Source organism: Ciconia boyciana, chromosome 6, assembly GCF_034638445.1.
Source record: "Ciconia boyciana chromosome 6, ASM3463844v1, whole genome shotgun sequence".
Taxonomy (NCBI): Eukaryota; Metazoa; Chordata; class Aves; order Ciconiiformes; family Ciconiidae; genus Ciconia; species Ciconia boyciana.
In genome coordinates, this window is record NC_132939.1 from 45,902,580 (window position 1) to 45,929,932 (window position 27,353).

The 27,353-nt window shown below is 48.3% G+C and overlaps 1 protein-coding gene across 4 annotated transcripts in view; it reads left to right on the plus strand.

Moving 5' to 3' along the window:
- The first annotated feature begins 267 nt into the window (after window positions 1-267).
- The window catches only part of FLVCR2 (FLVCR choline and putative heme transporter 2), a 42,245-nt gene continuing 15,159 nt past the window's right edge, over window positions 268-27,353 (plus strand). For all 4 annotated transcript variants that reach the window (XM_072865436.1, XM_072865437.1, XM_072865434.1 and 1 more), the window contains exons 1-5: window positions 268-933; window positions 14,703-14,844; window positions 15,720-15,860; window positions 20,665-20,732; window positions 21,525-21,628. In XM_072865436.1, the coding sequence (XP_072721537.1) occupies window positions 427-933; window positions 14,703-14,844; window positions 15,720-15,860; window positions 20,665-20,732; window positions 21,525-21,628 (962 nt within the window). In that variant the 5' untranslated portion in view covers window positions 268-426. The remainder of the gene's footprint in view (window positions 934-14,702; window positions 14,845-15,719; window positions 15,861-20,664; window positions 20,733-21,524; window positions 21,629-27,353) is intronic.

Below are 27,353 nucleotides of genomic sequence, written 5' to 3' on the forward strand. Positions count from 1 at the left end.
GTCTCTCCTGTACCGGGCCTTTCTTACGCCGGGGCGGCCGCTCGGCGGGGCCTGGAAATGGCGGGGTGCAGGCGGCCGTGGGGAGGGGGCGGCGGCCCCGCTGCTGTGGCGCGGGCAGCGCTTCTGCAGGGCCCACGCCGCGGCTGCCGCTGCCGGGTACCCCGGCGGGGCCGGCGGCCGGCACCGGCCCTCGCGGGCACCGAGACGCCCTTCCTGCCCCCGCGGCGGGGCGGGGCGGGGCGGGGCGGAGGGCGGGGAGGGCCGGGCCGGGCCGGGCCGGGCCGGGGGCGGCGGCGCCTCCCCGCGCGGCGGCAGCCAGTGAGCTCGGCGGGGCGGCCGGGCGGCGTTTCCCGGCCAGGTGGGTGCCGGCGGGGAGCGGAGCCCAGCCGAGCCCAGCCGAGCCGCCGGCCGGCCTGCGCTGTCGGCATGGTGCAGCAGGAGCCTGCCGGGGCGCCGGGGCTGGCGGCGGGGGAGGCCGCTGCTGCCACCGCCGAGGTGCGGCTGTCCCGGCGTCGCTGGGCCGTGGTGCTGCTCTTCAGCAGCTACTCCCTGTGCAACGCCTTCCAGTGGATCCAGTACGGCAGCATCAACAACGTCTTCGTGCACTTCTATGGCGTGAGCGCCTTCGCCATCGACTGGCTCTCCATGAGCTACATGCTCACCTACATCCCCCTGCTCTTCCCCGTCGCCTGGCTGCTGGACAAGAGGGGCCTGCGCCTCATCGCCCTGGCCGGCTCGGCCCTCAACGCCCTGGGCGCCTGGGTGAAGCTGGGCAGCCTGAAGCCGCACCTCTTCCCCATCACGGTCCTGGGGCAGGTCATCTGCTCCCTGGCCCAGGTCTTCATCCTGGGCATGCCCTCGCGCATCGCCTCTGTCTGGTTCGGCTCCCGCGAGGTCTCCACCGCCTGCTCCATCGCTGTCTTTGGGAACCAGGTAATGGGCGGTTGCCACCCGGCTGGCCGGGCACGTGGGGTGGGCTGTCACCTGCCTGGCCAGCGACTGGGAGTGCTAAGGGAGCAAACCAGGGAGGGGGAAGAGATGCACAGGGCCTGGAGGGCGGCAGCAGGGGTAAGAGGTGTGAAACTGCCCCTGGGAAATGCAGCTGGTACCTGGAGGGATGCAGCTGGGGTTAGGCTGTGGACTGATGGTGGCGGCAGAGGCAAGTGGGACCTAAGTCTACAAAGCTGGGGGCGGCATGGGGATTGGGTATGATTCTGGCTTTGACAGGTGTTTGGACTCAGGGTCTTCTCCAGTGTGCTCCTACTCCCGTGTCTGCAAATCTCCAGTCCAGGGGTATGATTCAGGAGAACCATGGATGGGCTGGAGGGGAACGCGCAGTGCTGAGAAACGCGCTTTAGGCAGAGTGTCCTGCAAACCTCATATCTGCAGTTGCATCTGGACTTGACACTGCAATATCCTCCTCCTACTGACAACTAGATGGGACAAAGGAGATTAGCTGTCTACTGAAAAGAGTACTTGTCACTGAGCCCTGGAGGAAAAGGACTTTAGCACTTTCATACCTCTTAAAAGTAGGTACAGTTTCCACAAGCAGTTGCTCTGAAAAGAAACAAACCTTCCATCAGGCTAGGGTGAGGTAAGCTCCCTGAGCACTCTTGTATCAAGGCAGGTCAGGGAGGCCAGCAACCTGCACTTGCTCAAGCTGTGATGTTCTTTTCTTGTAGGCAGCTAGTGCTCAGATGACATAAATTTTTCCACAGCTTTCAAAGGATCAGGGAAATAGCTTCTTGACCCTTGCACCGGAACACCCACTCATCCCTGTTGCACAAAGCAGATGGGCCAATAGTGGTGCAATGTGGCTTTAGCAAAATGAGTCTGGCTCTGCAATGCTGACACGAAGAAGAGGGAAGCGGAACCTGGCATTAGCTGCTAGGCTGGACCTTGCTTTGACACCCAATGTACTCCCCTACACATGACTCTCTGGACCACCCTGGACCATCTTTGATTCAGCCTGTGGGTGGCTGCTATTCAGATTTGAATGGTTTGCAATTCAGGTAGTTTCTAATGCACGGTTCTTCCTCACAGATAATTTTGTGTGCAGTGGGTTTGAGGTCTCCTATCCCCGCATTCCTGGGTTTCTGTATTTATTTAGATACTGCTGAGGCAAAAAGAGGTGAATGCTCGGAGATGGTATTTGAGGAACTGAAGTTTGTGGAACAGCGCTAGGGAATTAAGGAGACTCTGGCTTACATCTTTTGGAAAGAGAAAACATACTTATCTTTCTCTGAGTGAATCTAAGCTTTCCTCTTCGCTCTTATCACCCAGGCTAGTGGGCTGGTTTTTATGTGTTTTAAATGAATCTTTAGAGTGGAAGGCATTTAACTTGGCATGAGCACTCTGCTGATTTAGGAGTAAATAAGTAACTGAGCATTTTGCTGTCAGACTTTTTTTTAATTATTCAGGTGGAGTTACTCAACAGTGTGCATAAGAAATCTAAACAATGAGGTTTTCAGCCTGTGCTGTATGCGTTTGAGGTATCCTCGTTGTCCTAAAAGGAGCGGGTTAGTATAACAGTTGTGAAAAGCAAACTTTGGCTACACTTTTGGTGCTCCACACTGCTCTCGGGGTTGAACTGACATGGCAATGAGACCTCAGTTCAGTACATAGCCTTTGCTTTGTAAGCCCAGACTTTCCTTTTAGAGAATCAGAGAAGTTGGAAATGGCAATGACTAAAGGCAGGGCGTACTCCATAGGAAGGACCTATTCATTCCCTTACTCAAGGTCCTGAGGTGCATCATCACAGTACATGAAATGTAGGTATTTTGTTTACTGGTGATGTAGGGCAGGGGGAAGAAATAGAAGCATCCTTTTTTCCTGACTTTTCAGTTAAAGACTGTGTTTTAGGGAGTGTTAGCAAAGGGTATAATACAGCGGGTTTGTAATTGCAGTATGCCAGTGTGGCAAATTATTCCCTATGCTCATTCCTCTACAACTGTAGTTTTCCTTTCCTTGCCAGGTCACTTAGTTACAGATCCTCAAGGTGGAAAACTCTGTCATGAGTTGTTACCATGATTATTATTATTGAATGCCAAGCACTGATGTCCCTCTCCACTAAGAATTGCAACCAACTACATGGAGGATTGGGCAGCATCACTGCTTCTTTGTTTGGTACACCTGCCCTCTTTCTGCTCCTACCCTCTCGGCCTTAGGCAGCACTTAAGCAGCGCTGTCCTGAGGAGAGCTCTGCATGCTGGTTCATCTAGGTCTGCCGGGGTGGTGTCTCCTCAGGACACCGCTGTGACGCAGCTGCTGCTTGCTGAGTGATGGTAACCTTCAGGTTCAAAGTTAGCCCTGAACAGTAAATCACTGAATCAGTCAGACTGGATATTAAATATCTTTTAAAAAACAAATAAACCCTAGTACAGTATCAGATTCTCCTCGCTTGTTTCTGGTCATGTGTTGGCTGTGGTATCTGAGGTGCAAAGAAGGGTTAGATTGAGCACTGTTGAATCAATGCTGGAGGGCTTCTAGAAGAGTGTGGACATTTGTGGAGGAGGTGATCACATTCTCTTGTTTACCCTCTGCTGGTTTTCAGGACATTTTACTTTTCCCCATTTTAACAGGGAGATGCATGGGTTTTTCCATTCTTTTTCCTTGTCCCTGTAAGTGGATGTATGGGGAGGTGTAGAATGGGGTTTACTTGCATGTTGGATACTTTGGCATTAAAATATTAGTGTTATTAAAATATTACTAGCATCTTATTGCTTAAAAGACTAGGAACAATCTAAGTGGGGACTTTTCCTCAGGCTGAAGTTCTTGGTTAAGGAAGCAGAAGTGTTTTGGAGAGTTCACTAATGTCCTTCAGATGTGTTTGAATATTGGGAGGAATTTGTCTAACATGCTTCTGAAATACAGCCGTCAGTCGTAGCGTGCCTGCTACGTCATCAGCAGCGTCACTTGTGGAGGAGCTTGGTGCTGGATATCTACATGAAGTCCCATGCACAAGAGGTGGGCGGGAGAGAGCGGTTTGTATAAGGCTGGGCTGCTTCCATTTTGGAGTATTAATTCATCAGCCTGTTCCCTGTTTGGGGCCATGGTTCAGACCTGACAGGTTGCAGCAAACGGGCTTCTGATTTCTGTGTTGGAGGGAGACTGTCCCCTCATTCTCTCTGGTGACAGGACCGCAGCGGGAAGAAACGCTCTCCTGAGATACTAGCATATGCAGGAGTACGTCCTTGCTGGAGCAGCAGGCCTTGGCCCTTCCTTTAACATACTTGCTCTGCTGTCTTTTGGGGGTGAGGAAACACGGTGCTGTGGCGTGACAGAACTAACACAGTGGTGGGGATGTTTAGGTAATGAGTTAAATTCTCATGGCTTTTTGAGATTTATAAGCTGGAGCCTGGTGGCTAGATACCAGGTCTCTGCTCCAGCTGCCATGGTGCGTGCTGGACTGCTGTGCTTGGCCACGCTTCTTGAGGCTCGTTGGTTTTAGGCGTATCTCTTACTGCTGTATCGCCCTGTTGTCACCTGATGGGCGAGGGACATGGGCAGCATGCAGAGAAGTGTATAGCTGTGTTGCACAGGGGCAATGAAAGAACATTTGTGTTTGTGACTTTGTATTGCTTTGCCACGGGTATTGTTACTTTTTTTTTGATTGAAATAGACGGTGTTCCTGGCTCCTGCCATTCTGACAAAGAGAAACAAGCAGCTGATGGGCTTGGTAGTAAGGATGCGGGCATGCTAGATTATCTTTCTGCTGTAATTTTGCCTCTTCATTTTTTAGCAGGGGGTTGATAAAAGGTGTTGGATTGGTTTGGGAGGAAAGAAAACTTCAGCTTCATATTCATCTCTGCCTCTGGGGAAAAATGATGCAGCACGTTACTGATCTTCAGGTGGGGTCTGTCCTTGTTCTGATGCAGCTGGCATGTGACTTCAGAGATTTAGGGCTTCCATAACATAAACAGCCTGAGGCAGAGCTTTTAGGTGCTATCTGCAGTCCTCTGGGAGTGCCAGTCTAGCAGTGATTAGGTGATGGCTTTTGAAGTGGACAAACTGGATGATAAGCTGTGAATGAAATTCAGGGAAACGCTCTCTCTCTCTCCTGGTGGGTCCTCTCCTCTAGTTCTGAATCGGGGGAAAGAGTCTGCATGGGGTGGTGGGTGGGATGGGTTTTGCCGAATAATCAGGTCTGCAACATCTGAATGGCCATTGCTTTTGTGCTGGTCAGCATGCAGTGCTGCTTGTGCTGAGCATGTGCTGCTGTTTGATGCCTCACTGCTAACTGTTCCGTACCTTTTGCCCTTCAGGGAAGGCAGCATCTGAAAGTCTAAGAAGCGCTGTGGAAATGGAGCACATCCTGTGGAATTCCTGTCTTCGAGTGGACTTCTAGATCTCTTTGGCTGTTCTGTCCCTGCTGAAGGCTCCCCATCTCTTCAGATGAGATTTGATCCCTGTTAGAAATAGGGGCAGGTGGTGGTCTGCCTCACATCCTTCTGTAGCTTGGCCCTGTATCTCCCAGGGCTTTAGCTATTAGAATAGAGAAGATTTTAGCAAAGAACCAAGAGGAGCTGGTAGTGGCAGTAGTTAATGGTTGACATTCTCCAGCCCTGGCTCCTTTCTCCCCCTGTAAAGAAGGGCAGGGTGGATCAGAGCACTTGGATCACAAGGAGTGCTGTGTGGCCAGCTCTCCGAGATCCTGGATGTGGCTCAGTGTGGGAGGGCGTGCTGACCAAATAGCAATGTGGCTTTCGCAGGAATGCCTAAGTTTCTATAAATGGACACTGGAGCCTGTAATGAACTTTTTCTACCCATTTCATCCAGTGCTCCCTTCCCAGCCATACACCAAAGGCAGCTCCCCCTTCTCCCTCACAGAAGCTGTTGGCTTTTGGGTTATGTTCTGTGGAAGTTGCATGGGAGTTAAATGAATGACTGCAGTGTTTTTGCTGGGAGGGGCTGCCCTATGGCACCCTCAGCACTTGCCCTGCCGGATCCCCTGGGGCTGGCTATGTTAGGTGACTGTAGTAGGTCCTTGACCGAAGTATTATATCCCGACTGAGGATTCCAGCAGCAGCTGAGGTAGCTGTCAGAGCTGAAACCCCTCTTCTGCTTTACTTTCTCTTATCTACTGCTGTTTTGCTGCGTTGCATTTCTTTCCCAGTAAACTGGGGAAAGGTGCATTCAAGGCTGAGAGGCCCTGAATGGCTTGCATAGAGAAGTAGTAGTCATCATATGGCATTGCATCATATTAAGCAGCATGAGATGATGCCACAGAAGCAGAAGTGTGATGAGGAAGGGAGTTTGCTTTGCTTCCAGAAGAGCTTTGGTTGTGCGAGTGCAGTTTGGAAAAAATACATTATCTCCCACATCAGTGGGAGAGTAAAAAAGAGCCTAAGCCCTATCTTATCTCGTCACAAGGCCTAGATTACAATTTTTCCTTTCACAACTTGGGTCCTTTCTGCTTCTTAAAACACTGCAAGAAAGGTGACTAAGCTGTGGTTTGCAAACATTTACATATGTCGACTTCCTGACTATCTGGATTTCAACAGGCTCTTTTAGTTTTGCTGTCAGTGGTATGGAAGAAGCATATTCTGGACAGCAATCCATACAAAAGTATACTGGGTAGGAACTGGCAGCTTCTGCTTTACACAGCTCTGCAGCTGGGTATTTTCAATTCTACTGTAGCCTTTTGTATAGAAAGGCAGCTGGGAGCTGTGCTGATAGCAAAGGATTGGGAAGCTGATGTGCGCTAGGAGTTACAGGGTGTGAGAAGGGGGTGGCTGTCTGCTCTCTGCAGATTGCGAGACGTGAATTGTAGGGTCAGAAAGTTTAGCTGCTCCTGTGAAATGTCATGGTTATAGCATGGGAGGAACCTGTAGTTAGAAAAGGAGGGAGGACCGCAGAGCAGAGCTTTGACACACAGCCAAGAGTAGAGGAAGAGGCTGTGTTGCGCAGGGCTTTGGAATAGGTACCTCCTCAAAGGGGTTCCCTGGGTGAATGGAGATCCAGGTCTGATGCATTTAATTATGTTGGCAGAACTGTTGGAGAGGCATCTGGCATGGGTCCTGTATGTACTGAGCTTGGTTCAAAGTTCCCCTCTCTCATACATGTAAAAGCAAGGTAGTGAGAAGGAGAGCCCTTCTGCAAGTAGGGCTTTCCTACGGCCACAAGAGACGCATTGTTCAGATCCAGCAAACTGGGCAACTTCCCCCTTCTCCCACCTGTCAGATGCGTCCTTTCGCCACCACCAGTTACGTTCTGCATCTTTGCACTCGTTTGCACTACAGGGTAGCTAGTGTGGGCTGTGTGACATCCTCATCTCGTCTCATCTGTTACTGAACAGCACAGATGTTGCTGTACTTGACTTGTGTGTTTTGTCTGTAAGATTTTTGGAGAGACAACCTATTGTTGTGGTGGTTATCTGAGATGGAGGTTTCTGGAAGAACAACAGTTGCAGTGTGCAGGCTTGGTTTGTTGACTTTTCACCGAGAACCTTGGCTTCCCTGGTGATAATATTGTCAGGTCAGTTCTCATCGTTCATTTGGGGAATCTCACAGGATTTGTTTTTAAGCTCTTGGTATCTGAAGCTACTTGTATTAGAATCAAGTGTAATTTAAAAAACCCTCAAAAACCCAAAACCATTTCTACTATTGTGTCTGGAGAAGAACATCTTGAAAATGTGAAGCCTTACAGGCTTAAACATATCTGTCAGAAAACAGGTGTGTACAGCAGGACTGACTTGTTAAAACAATTGAAATAGCAAGTCATTTCCTTCCAAAGCATGATAGTCCCTTTGTTTTTTTAGAGGATTCCTCATCTCCATGTTCCTTGGTTGAGGTGGATGTTGAGGATTAGAGGTAGTGCTGTGCATTTTAAGTAAATGGTTCGAGACTGGTACTGCATCTCCCCAGCAGTTACACGAATCTTTCCTGCTCCCCTGCTTTCGGAGGCAGTGGAAGAGGCTCCGTTGGAAATGGAGGAGTGGCCCTGGAGGGAATTGGGTTGGTGTGACCCTCAGAAGGCTTCTGGCAGTGGCACTGTGTGGATGGCTCAGTGTAGGCCTGCCAGGAGGGAAGTCTTTGGCACAGGTGAAGTGTTGGTTTTATTCATGCTTTAAAACATTGAATTTGTTAAGAGTTTCACAAATGTCCCTCAAAGAGAGGCCTGCAGTGGGTAGCTAGATTCTCCTATTTCTGTTCTCCAGGCTGATCTGGGGGGGTGGTGGTGTGGTTGGTGTGTGTGAAAGATTGATTCCCAGATCAAAGTGAGTATGGGTCCCGTTAAAAGTCACTCTTCTGGGAGTGGAAAGGTGCAGTAGCTCCAGTGGTGTGCTGACAAATGCAATGAGCTCTCTTTGCTGAGAGTGGGTGAAGCCCTTGATTTTATTTTATTTTTCTTCCCAAAAGCCTTTCCTTTGGAAAGGTACAATGCATCAGAACAGAGGAGCATCTAGCCTAGGTCAGGCCAAATTTGTCAGGCAGCCCCAGGCCAGTCAGTGCTAAGTGCTAAGGGAAAGACAGTAAAAAAGGAGTGTATCCTCCTAACTCTCTGAAGTCTTGGCTTGGGAACTTGCTGAGATTGTGTTGAAATCATAGTGTCTGAAAAGCCTGTTGTATTGGTGTTTATCAACACATAAACTTCAGTCTTTTGATTGCTACAGTTTCTGCCCATTTGGCCACACTGGCAGGCTGCTGGCCCTGGGATTTCCTGGGACTCCTGCCTGTGCTGGGCCTGTTAAAAATTCACATCACTTTTCCCTTCCTCCATTCCTGATTTGAGTATTTGGTAACAGAGCAGAGTTAGCAGTTTGGTGTGTTTGTGCATGAGTAGTATGAGTTTTCTGTTGACTTGTTCTTTTGAACTCCTGGATGAATACCATCTGGTCCTGATGTCTCATAGAAGAAATTAGTTGAAATAAATTGATTAAGATCTTCCACTGATAACGCTTCAGATTTTTGCCATGTGAAGAGGTTCTGTTGATGTGGAAACCTCCCATAAATACCATGTCGTGAACACTGGTGCAAGACTTCATTTAGTTCTCCCTCTTTCTCGAATGTTCTCCTTCCACAGTGATCATCTTTTGGCCCTACAGACTTTCTGGCAGGCTTCCTGATTTTGCTGTGTTTGAGGAGTTTTGGCTTTGTTTGTAAAGTTGTTCCACAGCCTTTTTTGACCTAATTATGGTTTTACTTTAGCTTGGTCCAGCTTGCTGTCTTTTTTTCTTTGCTTGAAGGAATAATGTCCAGTTTTTGAGTTGGGTGGTGGTGGATTTTCTTGGTTTTTGTTTGGTTGGTTTTTTTTACTTAATTGTGGTTCCTTTATTCTGTTCTAAAATCTTTTGCTAATATTCTCTAGGCTTACACTGAGCCTCTGATGCAGTGTCTTTATACAGTCTTAATGCCACTTGCAAGCATTTAATTTATTTGGCTTTTCTTTTTAATTTCCTTTTAACAAGCTTCTTTCCTTTTAGGCGGCTCCCTCTTGCGAGTTAAATATTGCCATAGTGCTTTGGAGGGTGGTTTTTTTGTCGCTGCTGCAAGGAAGCTGAATTTGAGTGCAGTGCAGAACTGTAATATTGATCGTGGTCACACTGTGCTGCTCTAGGTCTAAATCACAAATTGTGCTGCCTCTTATAGGCTCTCCTCAGAAAAGAGTATTTATGGAATCCAAAAATGCAGTCTCTGCATCATCCCTGTCATGATGCTTATTTAGCCTGCAAGGGCATTGTCGAAATTTCTCACTGTTGTATTTTTTCTGCCTTTGCAGCATCTCTCTCTTTCTATCTTTTAACACTTTAATTGACCTTCTGGGTTTGGTGGTCTCCTCTGTCAATATTTGTGCTTACTTATGGAATTTTATAGGGATTCTGTATTCCCGTTGCTGACTCTTAGTTTTCTTTAAGGTGGAGACCCACTCCTCCATCCATCATTCATTTACAGTTTTTATGCTGATACTGCACTGATTATCTTCCTTCAGCAGACTCTTAGTATACAAACAGCTAAACTTAAATTAGACGTCCCATTTCCCATTTCAAGACTTCGGGTATGTTTATACCATCTTATTAACCACTTGCTCTTGGTTTTGTTGCTTGTTCTTATATACGTTTGAATCTTGAATATGATGTTGTTGTTGGGACTGGTCCTTGACAAAATTCAGGTAGGAAATACATTCCTTCTATCCTTTATCAACCCTTAAAGAATAAGTCATCTGAACAGTGCACTCTGCTGTAGTTGTTGACTTCCCTGGTATTCTGTTTATAAATTACCCCAAAGCCTTCTTATAATAAAGTGCCAGCAGCCTGGTTCCTGAGGAGACAGTCTTGGAGATCAGGACAGTGTTGTGTGTTTTGGGTGTGGGGATGCTGAATGATGTGCCGAATTTTGGGAACTAGAGCCTATCTATATGGATCTTGGAGACCTTTCTGCCTGTACAAAGGTTGGAGATGCTAATTTGTATGCTGGTGAGAGGGACTGCACTACGAACGCTAATGACTGATGGTCTCTGTAAGGAGGGTAGCGCAGACTGTTGCAGAACCAACCTTATTTTTACATTGCTTTATTTTCCCAGCCCTGATGTGAGAGGTGTGGAGAAGGGAGAAAAGTTGTATTTCCCTTGCTAAAGCTTCTTTAAATTTTCTGGTTAACCGGTTACAGTGTTGTCTGTTGGGCTGATGGTGATGTGGGCACTGGCCTGCTGAGAACCTGGCTAAAAATCTCCTTGTGAAAGGTAAATTATGTGCTGTATAATACTCATCGTGTTGTTGAGAGCTTGTCTTCGTTGCTAAAAATGGTATGAATAATCCAGGGTCTGTGAGTATCCTCCAGGAAATCTTCATTTTTAGTCAAGTCAAGGGGCCTCATCTTCATAGGATTAATAACATCAGTTGCTCTGAAATATAAAATGTAGCTCCTATTGCTATGATTGCTGGGATTTTTTTTTTTCCCCTTCTACCACCTAGTTCTTCTCAAAGATTTAACAAACTGCTAGGGGATAAAAGTGGTTCCTTTTTTGGGAGGGGAAGAGAGAGGACAAAACATCCATTTATGGTTAGAAAAAATGTTCAGGTCTTCTGAAAAAACAACAGCAGTGTCCAAGAAAGCTGAGTAAGTCTGTATCCCATTGGGTAAGCAATGACTACAGGACTTCCCAGTAAAGGATTTCTGAACAATTTGCAAAACAGATTCTCAATACCCTCTCTGCTAGGTACATCAGATCCTTTTTCAGGAAGGAGAAGCTAGAGGGAGACCTGAGAAGAGTGAATCTTGACTGTGGTCCTGGAGAAACTTATGTCGGAGGTCAGAATAAAGCATGGATCTCTCCTCCTTTCCGGTTCTTGTTTTGCTGCAGTTCAGCAGCTTGTGGGACTAGCATGTGATTGCAGAGAGCAGGAAGCCAAGAAGGACCTAGCACAGGAATCCAGCCCAGTTCTTCCAAGAATGAAATGGTGATAAGACAAAGGAGCAATTTCCAAGAAGGTGTTTATAGACCTTGTTTGGTAAAGGGTGGAGGGGCACACATGAGACCTGATATGTAAGAGCTGGTAGGACTCTTCCCTCGAATGGAAAGGAGCAATGTTGAGAGTCTTTTCCTCGAAGCTTGAACCTTTGGGAATGCTAAGGAGATAGGAGTGAAGCCCAGCGTGGCTGTGTCCTGGACTGAGCAGGCACGCCGGAGCCACAGGCCTGCACTTTGGCCACAAGCAGGGAAAAATAAACGTGCTGCAAACAGGCTTCTGCCCTCTAGGAGCGATCTCTGTGAGTATCTGTGTTTGGTGCAGTTGCCTTTTCTGTGCAGCTGCAGGCTTGTTTCCCTTGTGCAGAGAAGGGGGAATTTAATGAAGGAATTTAATGAAGATCAGAGCTTGAAGCCTCTAAGCCAGCTGGTAGTTGTGCTTGCCGGTAATCAGTGAGTCTCAGGCGTCAGTGGGCAGTGCAGAGGAGGAGAGCAGATCTGACTCACTGTGACGAGAGGCTAGGGATAGGCCGTGTCTGAACAAAGTTGAGCTCTGGCAAGTTTAGTCTTGTGTCAGAGGCTGCCTGTGCCGTGTGGGTGTTAAGAAGGTTTAACCTTCCTAATGGTCTCTTAAGTTTCCTCCTAAGCTCTTTCAGTCCTTGACTGGCTATCTGGGACAGCACAACTTGTGTCTGTCTTCAGTCCATTTAACCAACCCCTGAATGTTCTCATTCCTGACAGTCCCCTGAACCGGTGCAGCACATCTGTAACCTCTTGGTGACTCTTCCCACCTATGATGTCCCAGCACCAAGAATGAACTCGGCGCAGATGCCTGTTGCTGATCTGACCCAGGCTATTCCAGGTCCCAGTGGAGGACACTGTTTGACACAGGAGAAGTTTGGCCAGACATGGTTGAAAGTTACTTGTTTGAAAGCTAAATAGGGTGTCTGAGTCTAGCAGATAGCTCTGTTTGAAACATAAGCATTCTTCCTGTCTCAAAAATCCACCAGCTGGACAGAGGAGGAAGGAGTTTGTGGAGAGTTTTCTGGGGCTGGACAGCACAAGCTGACTTTTATCCCAGCTACCAGATATGGCACCTGAAATGTATTTGTTCTGTGATCTTGATCCTGGCTAGTGAGTGGGTCTTCCAAAATTAGTCCATCGGCATCCCAGAAACATGGAGAAATGACGGAGAAAGCATGCAGAAAGCACAAGGAGTTTTTGCTAGAAGGCAGCCCAGGCAACATGTCTGAGCTTGTGCCTGGGTTACAGGGCTCCTGGGTCATTCTGCTCTGTACGCTGACATGCTTGGATGTGGTTTATGGGCAGCATAGTCCTCGCCTTTCTTAGTCCTTGCTTTCCATACCTGTAGAGTGATAGAGCCTTTCCAGGGACTATGAAGACATCGAGCACTGCAGAATCCTTCTGTAGGGCAGCAGTTGGCTAGTGGTTCTGTCTTGCTGCTGTTCAGTCATCAGTGAGGCGAGGCATAAACAGTATCCTTTCCAGTCCATTATCCAGGGACAATGGGTCATGGTGGTGCTAACTGATTCCTATCAATCTAGTGTTTCCTATCAGGAAATGGTAAATGCAATGGGCTTAATTTGACTATATACTAATTTCCATGTTTTGCATACTCCTACCTCCTCTCTTAGTGTGATGAGGGCAGTAGCTCTATAGAGGCTGTATTGGTGTAGCATGAATAACCACTGTGGGTGGGATTTTTTTTATGCTGCTAGGCTGTATTGGTTCATTTAGCACTGTTCTGGGACTGTTAGTGCTTTCCTGTCTCCAGACAAATGGTACAGCCTGCAAAAGAGATTGGAAATCTCTGTTTCAAGGAAGGATGAGAATGGCTGCATAGCCACCTGGGCATCTCTCTTTCTTGGGTGCTTTCTTAGTCCTTCCATCTATTGGAGGCTCTGGTGCCTTGTCACTGTTCACAACAGCAAACATAAGCTTAAATCAGGAAACAGCAAAAATGAGGGTGTTGCTGAACAAAAAATTGCTTTTGCCCCAAACAGGGGTGAGTGAGCAGAACTTTGAGAGCAAGCAAGGGCTGAGCTTGAGCATGGCTCTTTTTCTCATGTCTGAGAGGGCTGCAAGTGCTGGGAAGGGCCAGGAGAACAGAGGAATACCCAGTGCTTGGGAACCAAACAGTGATTGAAATGCAGCCACAAACAGTGAAACACAAAGGGAGGAAAAAAGTGGCTTTTGTAGGCTCCTCTTGTGTTTAGAGTACTCACAAATGTGTTGAGTGCACTTTAGCTCCCACTTTATGAAAAGAAGAGTGTGCTTCTAAGCACCAAAGCAGCTATTTCTTCTCTCTCCCATTTGAGGGTGGCACTGGAGGTCTGTGCCACTGTCAGTCCCACTTATCAGTGTGGCAAAGCCTGTGCTGCTACAGCTCCTTGTCGCTGTCCTGGAGAAATAACTGTGGAGTTAAAAGCCCTAATGTCCTCACTGAAGTGTGTGCTGCCACTGCAGGAGCTCCTCAGCTGGACATGTGGGGCTCTTGGTTCAGTAGAGGCCAGAGCTGCAGGGGTTTCTTCTTGCACCCCTTCAGAGCCAAGCATTTTATCCAGGGGCAGTTGCCAAGCCCCATCATACAACCTGAATGTTTAGGATACGTGCTGTCAGCACTTCCTTTGCTCTCAACCTTGATGTTTTTCTAGGTTCTCCTAGTGGTCATAGGGTGAGCTTTGTCTTGGGAGGGGGCTTATTAGGAAACAGTGTCATAAAGTGGCTGAGCCAGATTAATATCTCACTCGTTAGGAGTGGGCAGGTTTCTGTCTTGGCCCTTGTGCTTATCTGACTGGAAAATAAATTGTTTCAACTCATTAACCCAGCAAAGAATTGTGGTGGGTGTTGATGGTCTTGTTTTTAATGAGCAAAATTGGATTACCATGTGATCAGGCCAGCACCAGAGCAGGTGCAAGATAAGGAGTGGAATGTGTGTGTGGACAGGAACATACATGCATGGCCGAGGACAGGGGAAGCAAGACCTCCACTTCGATGGAGGCAGGTATTTGTTCTGCTCAATTCTATTGTAAAACCTTGCCTTGAATATCCTGACAGTTGTGAGTGCATTGGGGGGACCTCTCTTATGGCCTAATTGCAATGGGTAGCTGGCTTGTATCTCTTAATTGTTGGGTGGTAAGATTTTCACCTTGCTTGTGAAATTGGATTAGGCTCAGTTGAGCCCTTACTGGGCGTCAGGGGGCTGAGCTGTGGGGTGGTGGCAGTGTTGTGGTTCCATGTCACACCTCTGTGTGTCCCCTGTCTCTCCTGCTCAGCTTGGCATCGCTGTGGGCTTTCTGGTCCCTCCAGTTCTGGTTCCCAATGTGGAGGATGTGGAGAAGCTGGCCTACCACATCAGCATCATGTTCTTCATGACTGCAGGGGTGGCAACAGCCCTATTCATCCTGGTCATCATAGGTAAGGAGGTGGGAGCATCCACATGAAACCAGGTGGGACTGAGAAGATCAGCCTGTGTGTGTGAGGGGCCTGTGTGTTAGGAAATGGGCCGGGGAGGTCATCTGGTGATGTGTACTAGCATGCAGCTGACAGGATCATGCAATACCATAACTTGCTGCTTGCTTTAAGATTGGCATGCTCACTGGAGAGCAGAGCTTGTCTGCTGAACTCCATGTAATTTTTTTTTTTATAGGCTCTTTTTGCCAGCTTGTTCATGTTGCCTGGTGGTTGAATCAGATGTACACTTTAAAGAATATGAGGTAGGGAATAGACAAGGTACAAAAATGGCTGTCTGGTACAGCAGTATTGCCTGTGACCAGGATTTCTGGAGGCTACTTTAATGCTAGTTAGGGAGAGCAGATGGCTTGGCCAGCCTAAGAAGTGCCAGGCCTGAAATAAAACCTGGCATAGGTCATTGCTCCCTAGGCACTGGGCACTGCAGGGCACCAGGCCACCTTTGCCAGCTGGCTTTTCCCATTCCACTTTTGCATTTGTAACTCCGTGCAACACTTTTGCAGTTGGCTGGCCACCCTCCTGGAGACAAAGGCATTATTAGTCCTGAGAACTCTTTTGTTGCTGCCAGACACTGCCTACACAAAAAGCTAATTGAAGGCAAGGTGTTTCCCCAGTGGCAGGAGTTACTGTTGGAGAGACCTTGTTCTCTCCTGTTCCCAGATGAGTCATGCATGGAGATCAAAGCATAAAGATGATGGTGTGTTCTGTACACTTGGTTTTACTAGCCCCTCTGCCATCCCTCAAATGGCTCTACCCACAGTGTGTGCTCAGGCTCCCTGATTGCACCGTTACAAACAGGTGTACTTTGTGTCTGGTTTCAGTCTTCAAGGAGAAGCCCCCGCACCCTCCGAGCCGAGCTCAGGCCTTGATCCAGTCAAGACCAACTGAGGAATATTCCTACGTGCAATCAATCCTCCGTCTGCTCCGCAATGCCAACTTTTTGCTGCTTATGGTCACTTACGGTAAGGTCTGGCCTTTCTTCTGTGCAGTCATCACTGCTAGACATGCTTAGCTTCTCCCTCCCTCTCTGTGCTCTGCCGGGGCAGTGACTGGCCTGATTTGTTTTAGGGGAGCATAAGGACAGTTGTGCTGTCACAGACCAGGAGCCTTTCTAACCCAGTAATCTCCATCAGTGGTTACAAGCAAACGCAAGGCAAGCACACAGAGGACAATATGCCCCCACTACTGTTCTCCCAGTCTTTGACTGTTTTCTGTTCAGAGGATTTCCTTATCCTGTTGTCTTTTTTTCTAGTCAGTTAGTTACTTGCAATGAACTAATCTAAGTGTTTACCTAAGAAATATATGGAGCTGTGTCTGAGTGCAAGTCACAGCACTGCGTGAAAGTCATTTCCCAAGGCAAGGGTATGGCTACTAGGCATCCCAGTGGAGGTCATGTGGAGCATGCAGATGTGCAGACTGCCTCAGCTTCCTTGGCAGTCCCTATGAAGCAAATGGAAGGAAGGATTGGAGAACATCTTCTTTTGCCATCTGTCCTTGCACACTGGGTTTGCTGCTTGCTTCTCTTCAGCAGTCTTGGTCTGTTTCTCTGAGGGCAGTGTGATGTGTTGAATCTGTTCCTGATGCTGAATTGTCATATAGAAAAGTATTTTTCTTTTTAGCAGACAGTCCATTGCGGTCTATGCCTGGCTGCATAATAGGATATACTGTAGCCAGCTAGCCTGCAGGGGGTTCTGTCCTCGCTTCCTACCAGCTTGCTGTGGAAGCTCCTCAGGGGGAAAGTTAAATAGTGCTGGAACTTCTGCCGTTCTGCCAGCAGTTGTGCCTACAGAACCTGGTGGATGAGTAGCCAGGTTGGAGAAAGTGAGATGGTGGCTTTGTACCTGCTGAGGGTGCTAATGGTCTTTGGAGTTGTTGAAATCTCTTCTCCCTTCTTAGTGCAGTAGTCTTCTAGAAATGCCCCTCTCAGATCACCCTTAAGCTCTGCTGGTTTGCATTGCAGTTGCTGGTTTGTTTTTTGGGTTTTTTTTCATAGTACATGATGTCCTCTCAGAAAGCGGAGATAGAAAAAACTGTCAGGCAGACTGTGTCTAAAAGTTGGATTGTGTCACCTGCTCAGTTCACACTTACCCTTCAGCGAAAAGAAAGGGGAAAGCATTTGTTCTGATAGGTGTAAACAAGTCCTAGAGGAGAGAGGAGGGCTCTCAGTACGAAGAGCATGTTTAGAATCTGACCTCCCTGGGATAATTCCCTTCTGGCAGTCACAGACAATGTGGAAAGGCTGTTCAGTGGCTCATAATTCAGCCTCTGGTCTCCTGGTCTGTGCATTTATTCTGTTCTTCTCTGTCAGCCTCATGTCAATCTCCAGCTTGACTTGAGATGGTGACTGTTACTCAGAGAGGGAACTATGCAGTGAAACTTTTTTTTTTTAAACTAGTCTGGCTTTAAAATGGGGACAGTTTTTCCTACTCAAGTCAAAAGTTATGCTGGCCAAGATTTAAGACATCTGCAGCCACATAAGTGCAATTGAGTCATCCTCCCTAGCTAACACAAAGGTATCTGCAGCCTCTCTTAGCTTTTGTATTAGCATAGTGTGTCAGGGGAGAGAGAGGGAAACCTGCTGCTTGTTCATCTCCCTTGGCTGTAGAAAGAATGGGGGACCTTACATGATGCCAGGTCAGAACAGGTCTGCAGACCTCTAAGGTCTTGATATTACCAGCAGCTGCCAACTCCTTCCCTGTGGTAAGACTTGCAGTGCTGGAAACATTGGTGGCACTGCAGCTATGTTAGTGCTAGTGAACTGTTTTTCAGGAAAACCCTCAGACAGCCTTTTCCCAAAGGCTGCTGACGTTGCTTCTGTAAAGCTGAGACATAACATGGAGAGGGCATTAAGAAACTCCGAGTTTATTGAGTTGGGCTCTGCACTGGAACAGCAACTGCAACTGCATGTTGCTACTGGGAGGCAGTAGGCAGGAAAAGGGTGTGAAAGCCTGGGAAAGGCTGGTAAAATGGGAGTGATGAGACAGCCTCAAAGAATCAGCATTTGGAAAGGTGATGGGGCAGTGAGGAGGAGGCGGGGCAGTGAGGAGGAGGCGGGGCAGTGAGATCTGCATAAAGAACCATTGCTGTGGAGGATGACGAGGGTGAAGAAGAGGAAGACCAATAGTCTGGCATGTAGGCAATAGGCTGCTTAGCTATAAAAGACTTGGGTTCTAGTCTGAGGCTTAATAAGGGCTTCTTTTGGAGCCGTAGGCAATAAACTTCCTCTTTCTGGCCTCTGTAAAATAGAGGAGACACTGTGAGGTCTCAAAAATGTTCTTCTACAGCACATTACAAGCAAAACATGGTAACTAGCTAATGAATCGGGTGGGACTGGACCTTCACATGTCCTGCTCCCAGCTACTCGTTCTGGTTTTCCTCATCTGCATGGGCAAATGGGCACTGCCCCATTGGAAACAACCCCTGCCTGTTTTATGGACATTCAAACAGCTGTAACTCATGGAGAAACTTCACTGAGCAACTGTGACATGCCTACAACTTTTGCCAGCCCTCACAAATGCAAATTTGTCACATTGTCTTGATTCTTAGAATATTTTGCCTGACTCTGGTGCCAAGTGTTGCTGCCAACTCTGCATCGCTTTCTGCCCAGCTTGGGAGCCGGGGCCCTTCTCACTCTTGGAAATCGCATGCATCACAGAGCTGCTGTGAAGCTGGCATACAGACAGCATCAGCTACCAGAGCAGCATCTGGCTGTCCCCACAAGGTTGTTGTCCTCTTGGCTGGGCAAGAAGTAGAGGTACACAAATGACTGGTCTATGTTTATTCCCAGCTTTGAAGTGAAGCAGTAGTGGGTAGAGGGACAGTGCTGATCTGTCATACTCCCATGTCCTGGCACTGCAGTTTGTGGTGTCTCTTAGTGAGCAGGGTGCTCCAGAAGTGGAGATAGGATGAAGCTGACTTAGGCTTTTGTGGGCTGTTTTGCCATAGCCAGGTGTTGCAAAGAGCCAGCTTTCGAGGCTAGAGGGCACCTCTTTGCTGTGGGATCTCCAACTGTTCTCCCCTGGCTCTGGCTGCTGGCCCTGCTGGAGTTTCCAGCCTTTCTGAGTAACTCTAGGAAAGGACTGGGTGGATTCCTCCTCCCTAAAGAGCATGTCACTCAGCTTACTAGCCTCTCTTGTAACCTCCTGACACATGCTTTTGGAGGAGGGAGCGTTGTCACAGGCAATTGGCTTATTTGCGATCACTTGCATAAGGTTCTTCATCTGTTCTCTGTGCCATGAAGCTGTGGAGAGAGCTCTACTGAACGTTGTCAGAGATGGCGTGTGAAGGAAGTGTGATGTCCCCTCCAGCTGCCAATCCGGTGGCTCCTCAGAGTGGTTCATGAGCTTTGTAGGGCAGTGGGTATCCAGTGTCCTAGTGGAGGAGTGGGCTAGGCGCAGGAGCACTGAGTACTTCAGGGTCAGGGGAGCTGAAGGACTTCAGGGTTAGGGGAGCTCAGGGTTTTGTTCCCTTTGTCAAAGCTCTGCCTGCTAGACTGCACTTCTGTATCATGTATTTCGATGTTCCTCCTTTTAGCTGAGGCTGAAAGAGGAAAACTAGGAAGTGGGAACTTGACATGTATCTATTCTGTCAGGATTTCAGGCATCTGTGCCAGAGTTTTTAAACCCATGCCTCCTTATGGAGCCTATAGATGTGTGAGCTGCAGTGGTGAAATCTGTGTCCCCATCCCTGCCCCCATCAGGATCACTGAAGCCTTGAAGAGAAACTAACTGCAAATGTAAATGACTTTCTGAGAAGAAAGTTGCACTGACTGTTACAGACCTCATCCACCTGGGGAAGGTTTCTCAGTATCACCCAAGGTGAGAGTGTAGCCGTTGGTGGTACTGCTGGTCCAGCGCTCATGTGGATGTTCTTGTCTGCTATAAGCAAAGCTCTTGGTTTTTGTGCCCTTTGGGAAGGTGTTTAACTCAAACCAGAGTTGCATGTAAGCTGGAGCAGAGTGTCTGAATGGGGCTTGACCAGTATCACCCCAATGGTTTCCATTCTCACCTTGGGTGATACTGAGAAACCTTCACCAGGTGGCTGATGCCTGTAACAGTTAATCTAACTTCCCTTTCAGAAAGACAATTACTTTCACAGTTGTTTTTTTTTTTTTTCAGGCTTCAGTGATATCTTTTAAAATGCAAGACTTTTCCCATGCAGAGACACACACCAGGTGCCTGGGGGAAGTGCTGTCTGTGCTTCACCATCGGCTCTGCTCCTACTTGCCTTCTGGTGTTTCTTGGCTTGGAGAGGATGTTTTTTACTGCCTCTCAGCAGGGAGAGTGCTATCAGGCCCTTCTCTGGGAGGAAACCACACAGGTCAATGGCACTGGTGTTAATTGAATCCCAGGTCCTTGTTAAAGGTGTGATGCTGAGGCAGGTGCTTTTCTAGTACTTTACCTTGGCTGAGGGGAGGAGAAAACTCCAAGGCTTAAGATGGATCTGGCTGGGAGGGAGGGTTGAGACCCTATGAAGGACTTGCAAGACCTTTCAGTACCAGAAATGTGCACAGCCCTTCCTCTAGCTGCTAAGGTAAGAACTACACTGAAACTGCAGGGTGCTTTCTCCTGCATGTTGAGATCTGGCTGTCTTTGTTCTGCATTTCTTTCAGTAACCTATGTCTAGCCAGTCTGGTTGGCTCTCCTGAGACTTAGCAGCCTTGTTATGGATCGCTGCTCCCCAAGATCTCTCTGCATTTCTACCCTTTCACTACCCAGCAGGAGAGTAGCAGGCTCTGAATGTGCTGCATTTTTATCCCCCTCTCAGGTCTGAATACAGGTTGCTTCTACGCCCTGTCCACTCTGCTGAACCGCATGGTGATCCATCACTACCCAGTAAGTGCATCCAACTGTCATGGCCCTCTGATGCTTGCTGTTGTCCAGCACTGGCTGCCAAAGGAGAGTCAGTGAGAAATGCAATGCCACGGCTCTGCTGGCTGTCTCTGGCACAAGTTGGCTGGCTGGCAGGAGAGCATTGGTTCCTTTAGGTCTTTACACCACTCTGTGCAAAAGCTGGTGAGCTCTAGCAAAAACAGCTCCTTTACACCCTAAATGACAGCAGTTTATTCTGAGAAATTCTTCCAGCAGTTGCCTCCACGCTGTTCCTGACAGTGATTTCTACCAGGACATCTGTACCAGGAGGCTGCCCACACTTGTGCTCTGGTGGCAGGAGGGTGGGGTGCCTCAGTAGCTGAACTACTGTAGAGCTCACTGCTGGGGCTGCGTGCCAGAGAGCTCCTTTCTGTGCTGCCTTATAGTGGGTGCCAATATTTCCTGGTCGATCTGGTCCAAATCCTAACACCAGACAGCAAGCTTCATAGGGTTTATGCTGACTCCTGTGAGAGTGTCTGTTCACGCTGGCCAGCGCTCACCTTTTTCTCCGGGCTGGCTCAGAGGGAAGTGCCAAACCACTTTTCTTCATGGGCCAGAATAGGGCACTGCATTGGCTCATACTGGGCCCAAAAGTGTTCTTGCAAAGGCTAGTTCTGGTTAGTGTGTTACCAGCAGAAGACATGTATGGGACACTAAGTTTGGTGTCTCTTCCTCTCTGGGTTCTCTGCACTTTGCTTCTTGTTGGCTATGACTTGGCTCCTGCATTTGTGTGAGTGTGTGTGTGTCTTACCACAGGGGGAGGAGGTGAATGCTGGCAGGATTGGACTCACCATTATACTATCGGGGATGGTTGGGGCTCTGATCTCCGGCATCTGGTTGGACAGAACCAAAACCTACAAGTAAGTCCCTTGTTTGCCTCTGTGCCCCTAGTGACTGTACTCTTCCCCCATACTGTGCAAGGAGCAACCCTGTGCAGTTGCAACTTGGCAGTCCAGGAACTGAATCATTGAGAGGGTTTGTAGGAAAAAAATATGGTTCTTCAAAATCCAGTTAGTCTAAAGTGAAGTTTGGAGCTGTGTGTTAGTCTGTACTGGGCCCATACAAGGTCTGGTTCTAGTGGTCCCTAGGGAGGCATAGGGAGAGGATGAGATGGCCCAGCAGCTGCTTTGTCAGGGATGAGAGCGCTCTTGGCACAAGCAGAATCAAGACTGTACGAGACCATTTCTCAGCCCTTACAAACCAGCTTCTGTGAATCTTTGTCCGGCTTAATGAAAGGCGCATTGAATCCAGTGCCCAGAGGCATTGTGTAACGGCATGTTGCTGTATTTAGAGCAGGCATAAGGGGTATTGGGGTTGCGGGTGGATGATTCTGGGTTTGCTGCCTGGTGGGTTGGGAAGGCAGACCTGGCCAGCGTACCCTGCCATCTGCAAAGGGACAGCTAAGAGCTCCCAGTCCTCAGACACTCAGATGTCACTGACAGACCTCTGCAGGGTGTCCCAGGGGATGGAGGGTGCCTCTCCTGTCTAATGTTGGGGTCTGTGTAATCAGCTTTTCAGTTTCCCTGCTGGCTGTGAGAGCTGTGCTATAACGTGTTATCTGAGCAAGTTGGGTGAAAGGGGGCTTTACTGGTGATGTGCTGGTGATGAGCTGAAGGCAACTTTGGAGTTCTTTTCCTTGCAACAGCTTTTCACCTGGCGGAGTCCCACTGCCATTATCCTACCTGGTATCTTGGGCCAGAAAAGCATGTCCTCATCGTGGGCAGCTTAGATGAATCTGGCTAGCTGTGGGCTTGCAGCTTCTGAAGTGACTTCTGGCCCTAGCTGTCAAGTACAGGGATCAAAAATGGAGAAGAAATGGGCTTTTCTAACAAGAAAGAATAGTAGCTGAGGACTCCTGGGGGTGCTGGGAAAGAGGAGCAGATGACTAATACAGAGACTGGCAGGTCACTTGTTGCTGTTTCTAGATCATTGTGTGCCACTGAATAGTTCTCATTTGGCAGTCCTGGGACATAGAAACACAGCTGTTATGAACTGCACTAGCTAACTGTGCAATGTGACTTGTGTCTCTTTCCAGCCCGGGGCTAGTGGTAAGGTAGCCTCAACTGGCACTGCTAGGGCGAATGGTCTTCCTGTTTCTCCCTCGGTGGATCTAGGTTGCAGCACAAAGGCTGAAGAGATTTGTGGCTCACCAGGCAGAGCCGGGACTTAAAATTTCACAGAATGGGAGAGGGGGGAAAAAAAAATAATTCTGGATTTGTTCCATGGCCCCTGCTTGCTTGGAGGGACCACGCACGTGGGCAGAGCTGGCTGAAAGTGCAGAAAAATAGGGCTATGCCACCCATGGAATTTGTCCTACAGACCCCAGGGACTATCTGGGGATAGATTTAGCCTTAGGTGAGGAAAAACACTGCTAAGAATTTGTTCTCCATTGCAGCCCACAAAGTGGATTTCTGTGGAACTAGCAAAATTTTTCTGAGTGCTACAGAGTCTTTATTTAGCCCCATTTAAAAGTCTATTTAAAAAAACTGTCAAGATGCCAGATGTTCTAGGTAGCTACCCTCCCCCTTTCCTCCACTGCTCAGATAGTGTCAGGAACAAAATGGTAAGCACATGAAAATCAGGAAGGAAAGATGTCAAGTCCTTTTTTTAGTCAGCTTGGAGAGAGAGGGAAGCAAATGAATGGGATCCAGCTGTGATTGAGGGGAGCAGGGGGAGGTTAATAACAGAAGGAATTGCAGAGCTCTACATGTGTGTTTGATCTTTACTGTCCCATCAGCAGTTCCTTGAAAGGGTGAGGCTGTGCTAAGTCAGGCTTTCCCCATCTGTCATGCTCAGGCACCAAATGGCCTTGCATTCTTGCTTTTATTTGGCAGGCAAGTCCCTGCAGCAGCCCCTGCTCTGTTCTTATTTTTGGAATTAGCAGGCGCAGATTTGGCCCATACAAATACGTGAGTTACGTTGTGACGAGGGAGCGGTCCCAGAACTGGGGCTGCCTCTGGTGGGATGGCTTGTTGAGAACAGCCCTCCTCTTCAAAAGAACACGCTTTGACATCAAGTTAAACGGAGCTCCATGTACATCCTTCAGGTTCCTGGCTTGGAGGAGAGATGGGGTTGAGACACCTGGAGACTGCTGGGTGTATTAGTATTTGTAGGGGAGTCTGGCTCAGAATCAGGGGTTTGGGGACTGGATTAATCAGCACTTCTCTTTGGCCACGCTTTGCTTTTAAAGGCAGTGTTCACACGGCCTCGGGTCCAGCTGGTTCCAGACAGCGCTTTCCACTGTCATTGCTGCATCTCTGTAAGGCAAGATGTCAGAAATTTCCATCTCTTTCCATTGACTAGGCAGAGGACCCCAAATGGTGTTTTAAACTTAGGTCTGTACAGGCCTAAAGTGTGTTAAAATTTGGGAGAGGGAAGAAAGTCTTGGATATTGGAGAATGGGGCGCTTGGGTCTCTTCCACTGAAAGGTGAATGCTCTCTCAGCCTAGCCTGGCCTGCAGTTTGGGTCTTCTTGTTGTAGCCTGTTTTCAGGTTAGTCCTTGTGTAGTGGATATGCCTTCACCCTGTCCTGCTATATCGCTTATATAAATAATTTACCAAGGCTGTCCTTTTTTGTGACCTTCATACAGGAAGAAAGCGGCATAAAACTGAGTGCCGAAGGGTGAGGGGGTGGTGAAAACCAAACCAGCCCTCTCCAATTCTTCCCTTCTCCAGCATCTGACACATCAGTGTCTTCAGCGGTGAGGTCCTTCTGGGATTACAGGGACAAGGCCTTTGTTCAGGGTCTTGCGCAGCCTGGAATGTGCTGTCCTCATGGCAAAGCCTGTGGAGGCCATCTGTCACCCCAGTCCGTACAGCAGAGCACTCTGGAGCTGCGCACAACATCCCAGTGAGCAGCTAAAGCTGTGGCACGTGGTTGTGGCCTCCCCCCTGCCCCTTGTTCATTTGTTGCTTCAGACGTTGCTTGACTCCAGTGTTTTTGCAGCTCCGATCCCCTGTGAGTCTGGTCCTGTCCCTTTGGCTTTCCTTGTCCAAGTGACCTTGTGGACACGGCTGGGCTGGGCCATGCCCGTTCCTTGCTCTAGAGCTTCCTCTGGAGTTGGCTGAACAGCAGGAGTTGTGCTTTCCGTTTCAGTCCTGTTCCCTGCTGGTGCTGGCCCTGGCTGGCTTTTTTCCCCCAAGGTCTTTCTTTTCTCACAGTCCCTTGTGTGAGCTCTTTAATCTGCCTCTTCAAAAGGGTAGGGAATGTGGCTGGGAGGGCAGATGAATGTCAGGGCAGCTTAGGTTCACCTAAGTGACAAGCGTGTCAGCTCCTTCACAGATCTCCCTCTGGCTCTGCCACAGAGACTTGGCAGCTGGTGCCTTCGTAGCACTACTTCCACATCGGTGTACTGGGCTTCCTTCCCACACCCCAGAGCACAGAGGGTTAACCCCAGTTGTCCTGAGGTGATGTAGCAGGATGCATAACTTCCAGCCTGCACTCACTGCACTGGACAGCCGTTCCAGGAGACTGGCTGTAGCTGTTCCAGACAGTAATTATCAGTCCATGTAGCGCCATCATGGAAACAGGTTGCTAAAAACATGAGGATGCTGTGTGAATGCCCTCTGTGAATCTGCTTCTCCTTTGCGTTTTTATCTCTCCCATAAGAGATTTATGGCTATGATAAGAGGCTTATCAAGCAAAACCAGGCATTATTCCAGGCCCTGGTGCCCCTAGGGCCACAGAGTGTTCTTCTTGTCCTCTAGTGAACATGGTGACAAAGGCCACTTCCTGAGAAACGCCCTGCCTTGGGATCTTTCCCCAGGGGTTTCTTTGTTTCCCTATGCACCAGTATCTACCTGTGTCTCAACTAAACTCTTTGTTTGCAGATTTTTGGGTCTTGCTTGGACTGCTGGGCACTAAATCTGCTTTTTTGTCATCAGTGGTATGCTGAGGGGAGCAGGGTCTTGCTAAGGTATGGTTTAGTAGAAGTCTGCTTGAGGCTGTTTCCTGCAGCAGGAGTTGCATTCAGGGCTGTCTGTTCAAGTCCCAGGTAGTGACTGTACTGGGCAGGCAGCTGCTCAGTACATGGTTTCAGGGTGCTTCCTGGTGTGTGATTTCCACAGCATGCAAGCCTGCAGTCTTGTTCTTTCACAAGGGTCTGTCAATTTGTTTTGTCCTGCTGGAGCCTAATGATTCAGGGAGGCAGGTCAGTGAGGAAAGCTCATTGTCTCCTTGAGCCAGCTAATGTGTGGTAGGTGGGGTACCCATGGCAAGATGGAACAGTTTTCTCCATTTTGTCCCCCACTTACTTCTGCAGCTCCAACAGAGAACACCACTGGCTTTAACCTGCAAGAGCTACCTGCTTCTCTGAGCCTGCCTGCTCTAGTTCTCAGTGCGGGGCTGCATGTTCTGGGAACTTCTTTCTTGCAGCTTGACTAATGACATAGCATCAATGTGAAACAAAGTCCTGACCACATCTGGTCACTAACTCATTCATCATCTTTGCCTGGAGATGAGGAGCAAAGCGCAACTGAGGGCAACTGTCACAACAGAGTGAATCAGATACAAACTACTTAGAATACTTGAACTATAAGCCTAGGAAACTGGGTGAGATTTTGTGCGACTATCCTGAGAGCTCTGCACTGAGACCAAAAATAGCTGTGGGAAGAAAAAAAAAAAAAAACCAACATGTGCCAAGCGTCCCCGCTGGCCGAGACTAAGCTTCTTAGGGTCCCAGCCACCTCTTGGAAGCCTGCACTGTGTATTAGCACTGACTGCGGTGTGTTTTGCAGAGTCCTGTTTATGGAAGGAGTACCCAGTTCAAACTTGGTCCATGCAGCCCAGGGAGCTGTAATTCTAGCCTTCAACCCCTTTCCTAGTCAGTGCAGTCCACGGCTGCTTGTCAAGAGATGGGAGGCATAAGAACTCGCAGGAGATATCTGAGGAATCCTGTATTCAACAGAGGCAGGCTTTTACCTGTTTCTTGAACTAGATGATGTTTAAGGTCCCTTCCAACCCAAGCCATTCTATGATTCTCTTTCACTTTCCTGGGGCTGCTCTCTAACTCCTCTCTCAGTCCTTCATCTCTTCTTCTGCAGCCTCCAGGCTGGGTGCCAGCCACGTAGCAGCTCTCTATAACAGGTTATAGCAGAAGTAAGCAGCCCCTTTATGCTGTCTTCACAGGTGACTTTTTTCCTCCATGAAAGCATTGGAAATAACATATTCTAGAAATGATATAGCATTGGAGGTTAAGGGATTTGCCTACCCCTTTGACATAAAACAAAATTACTTGTCACAGCAAAACGTTGTTTAGACTTTCAGTGCATTAAATGTGTCTGGTGAACCTTTGTAAGTATGGCTCAATAGTTAAAGTCTGAAATTAGCTTCTCAAGCCTGTATTTGGATAAGAAGTGACGTAGGAGCATGAAACGCACTGACTTCAATCACTGCCAGCAGTGAGGGAGGACAGAACCTTAGCTGGAACATTCTGGTTTTATCTGTAGTAATTCAGGTACTGGAAACATTTTATTACACACTATAATACTGGCTGCCCGTTTGGGGTTGGATTTTTAACGGTGGTCATTTGCATTAAAAAGGAAAAAAAAAAGTGAAAACAGTTTGAGGTTTAGTTTCTTTAGTAG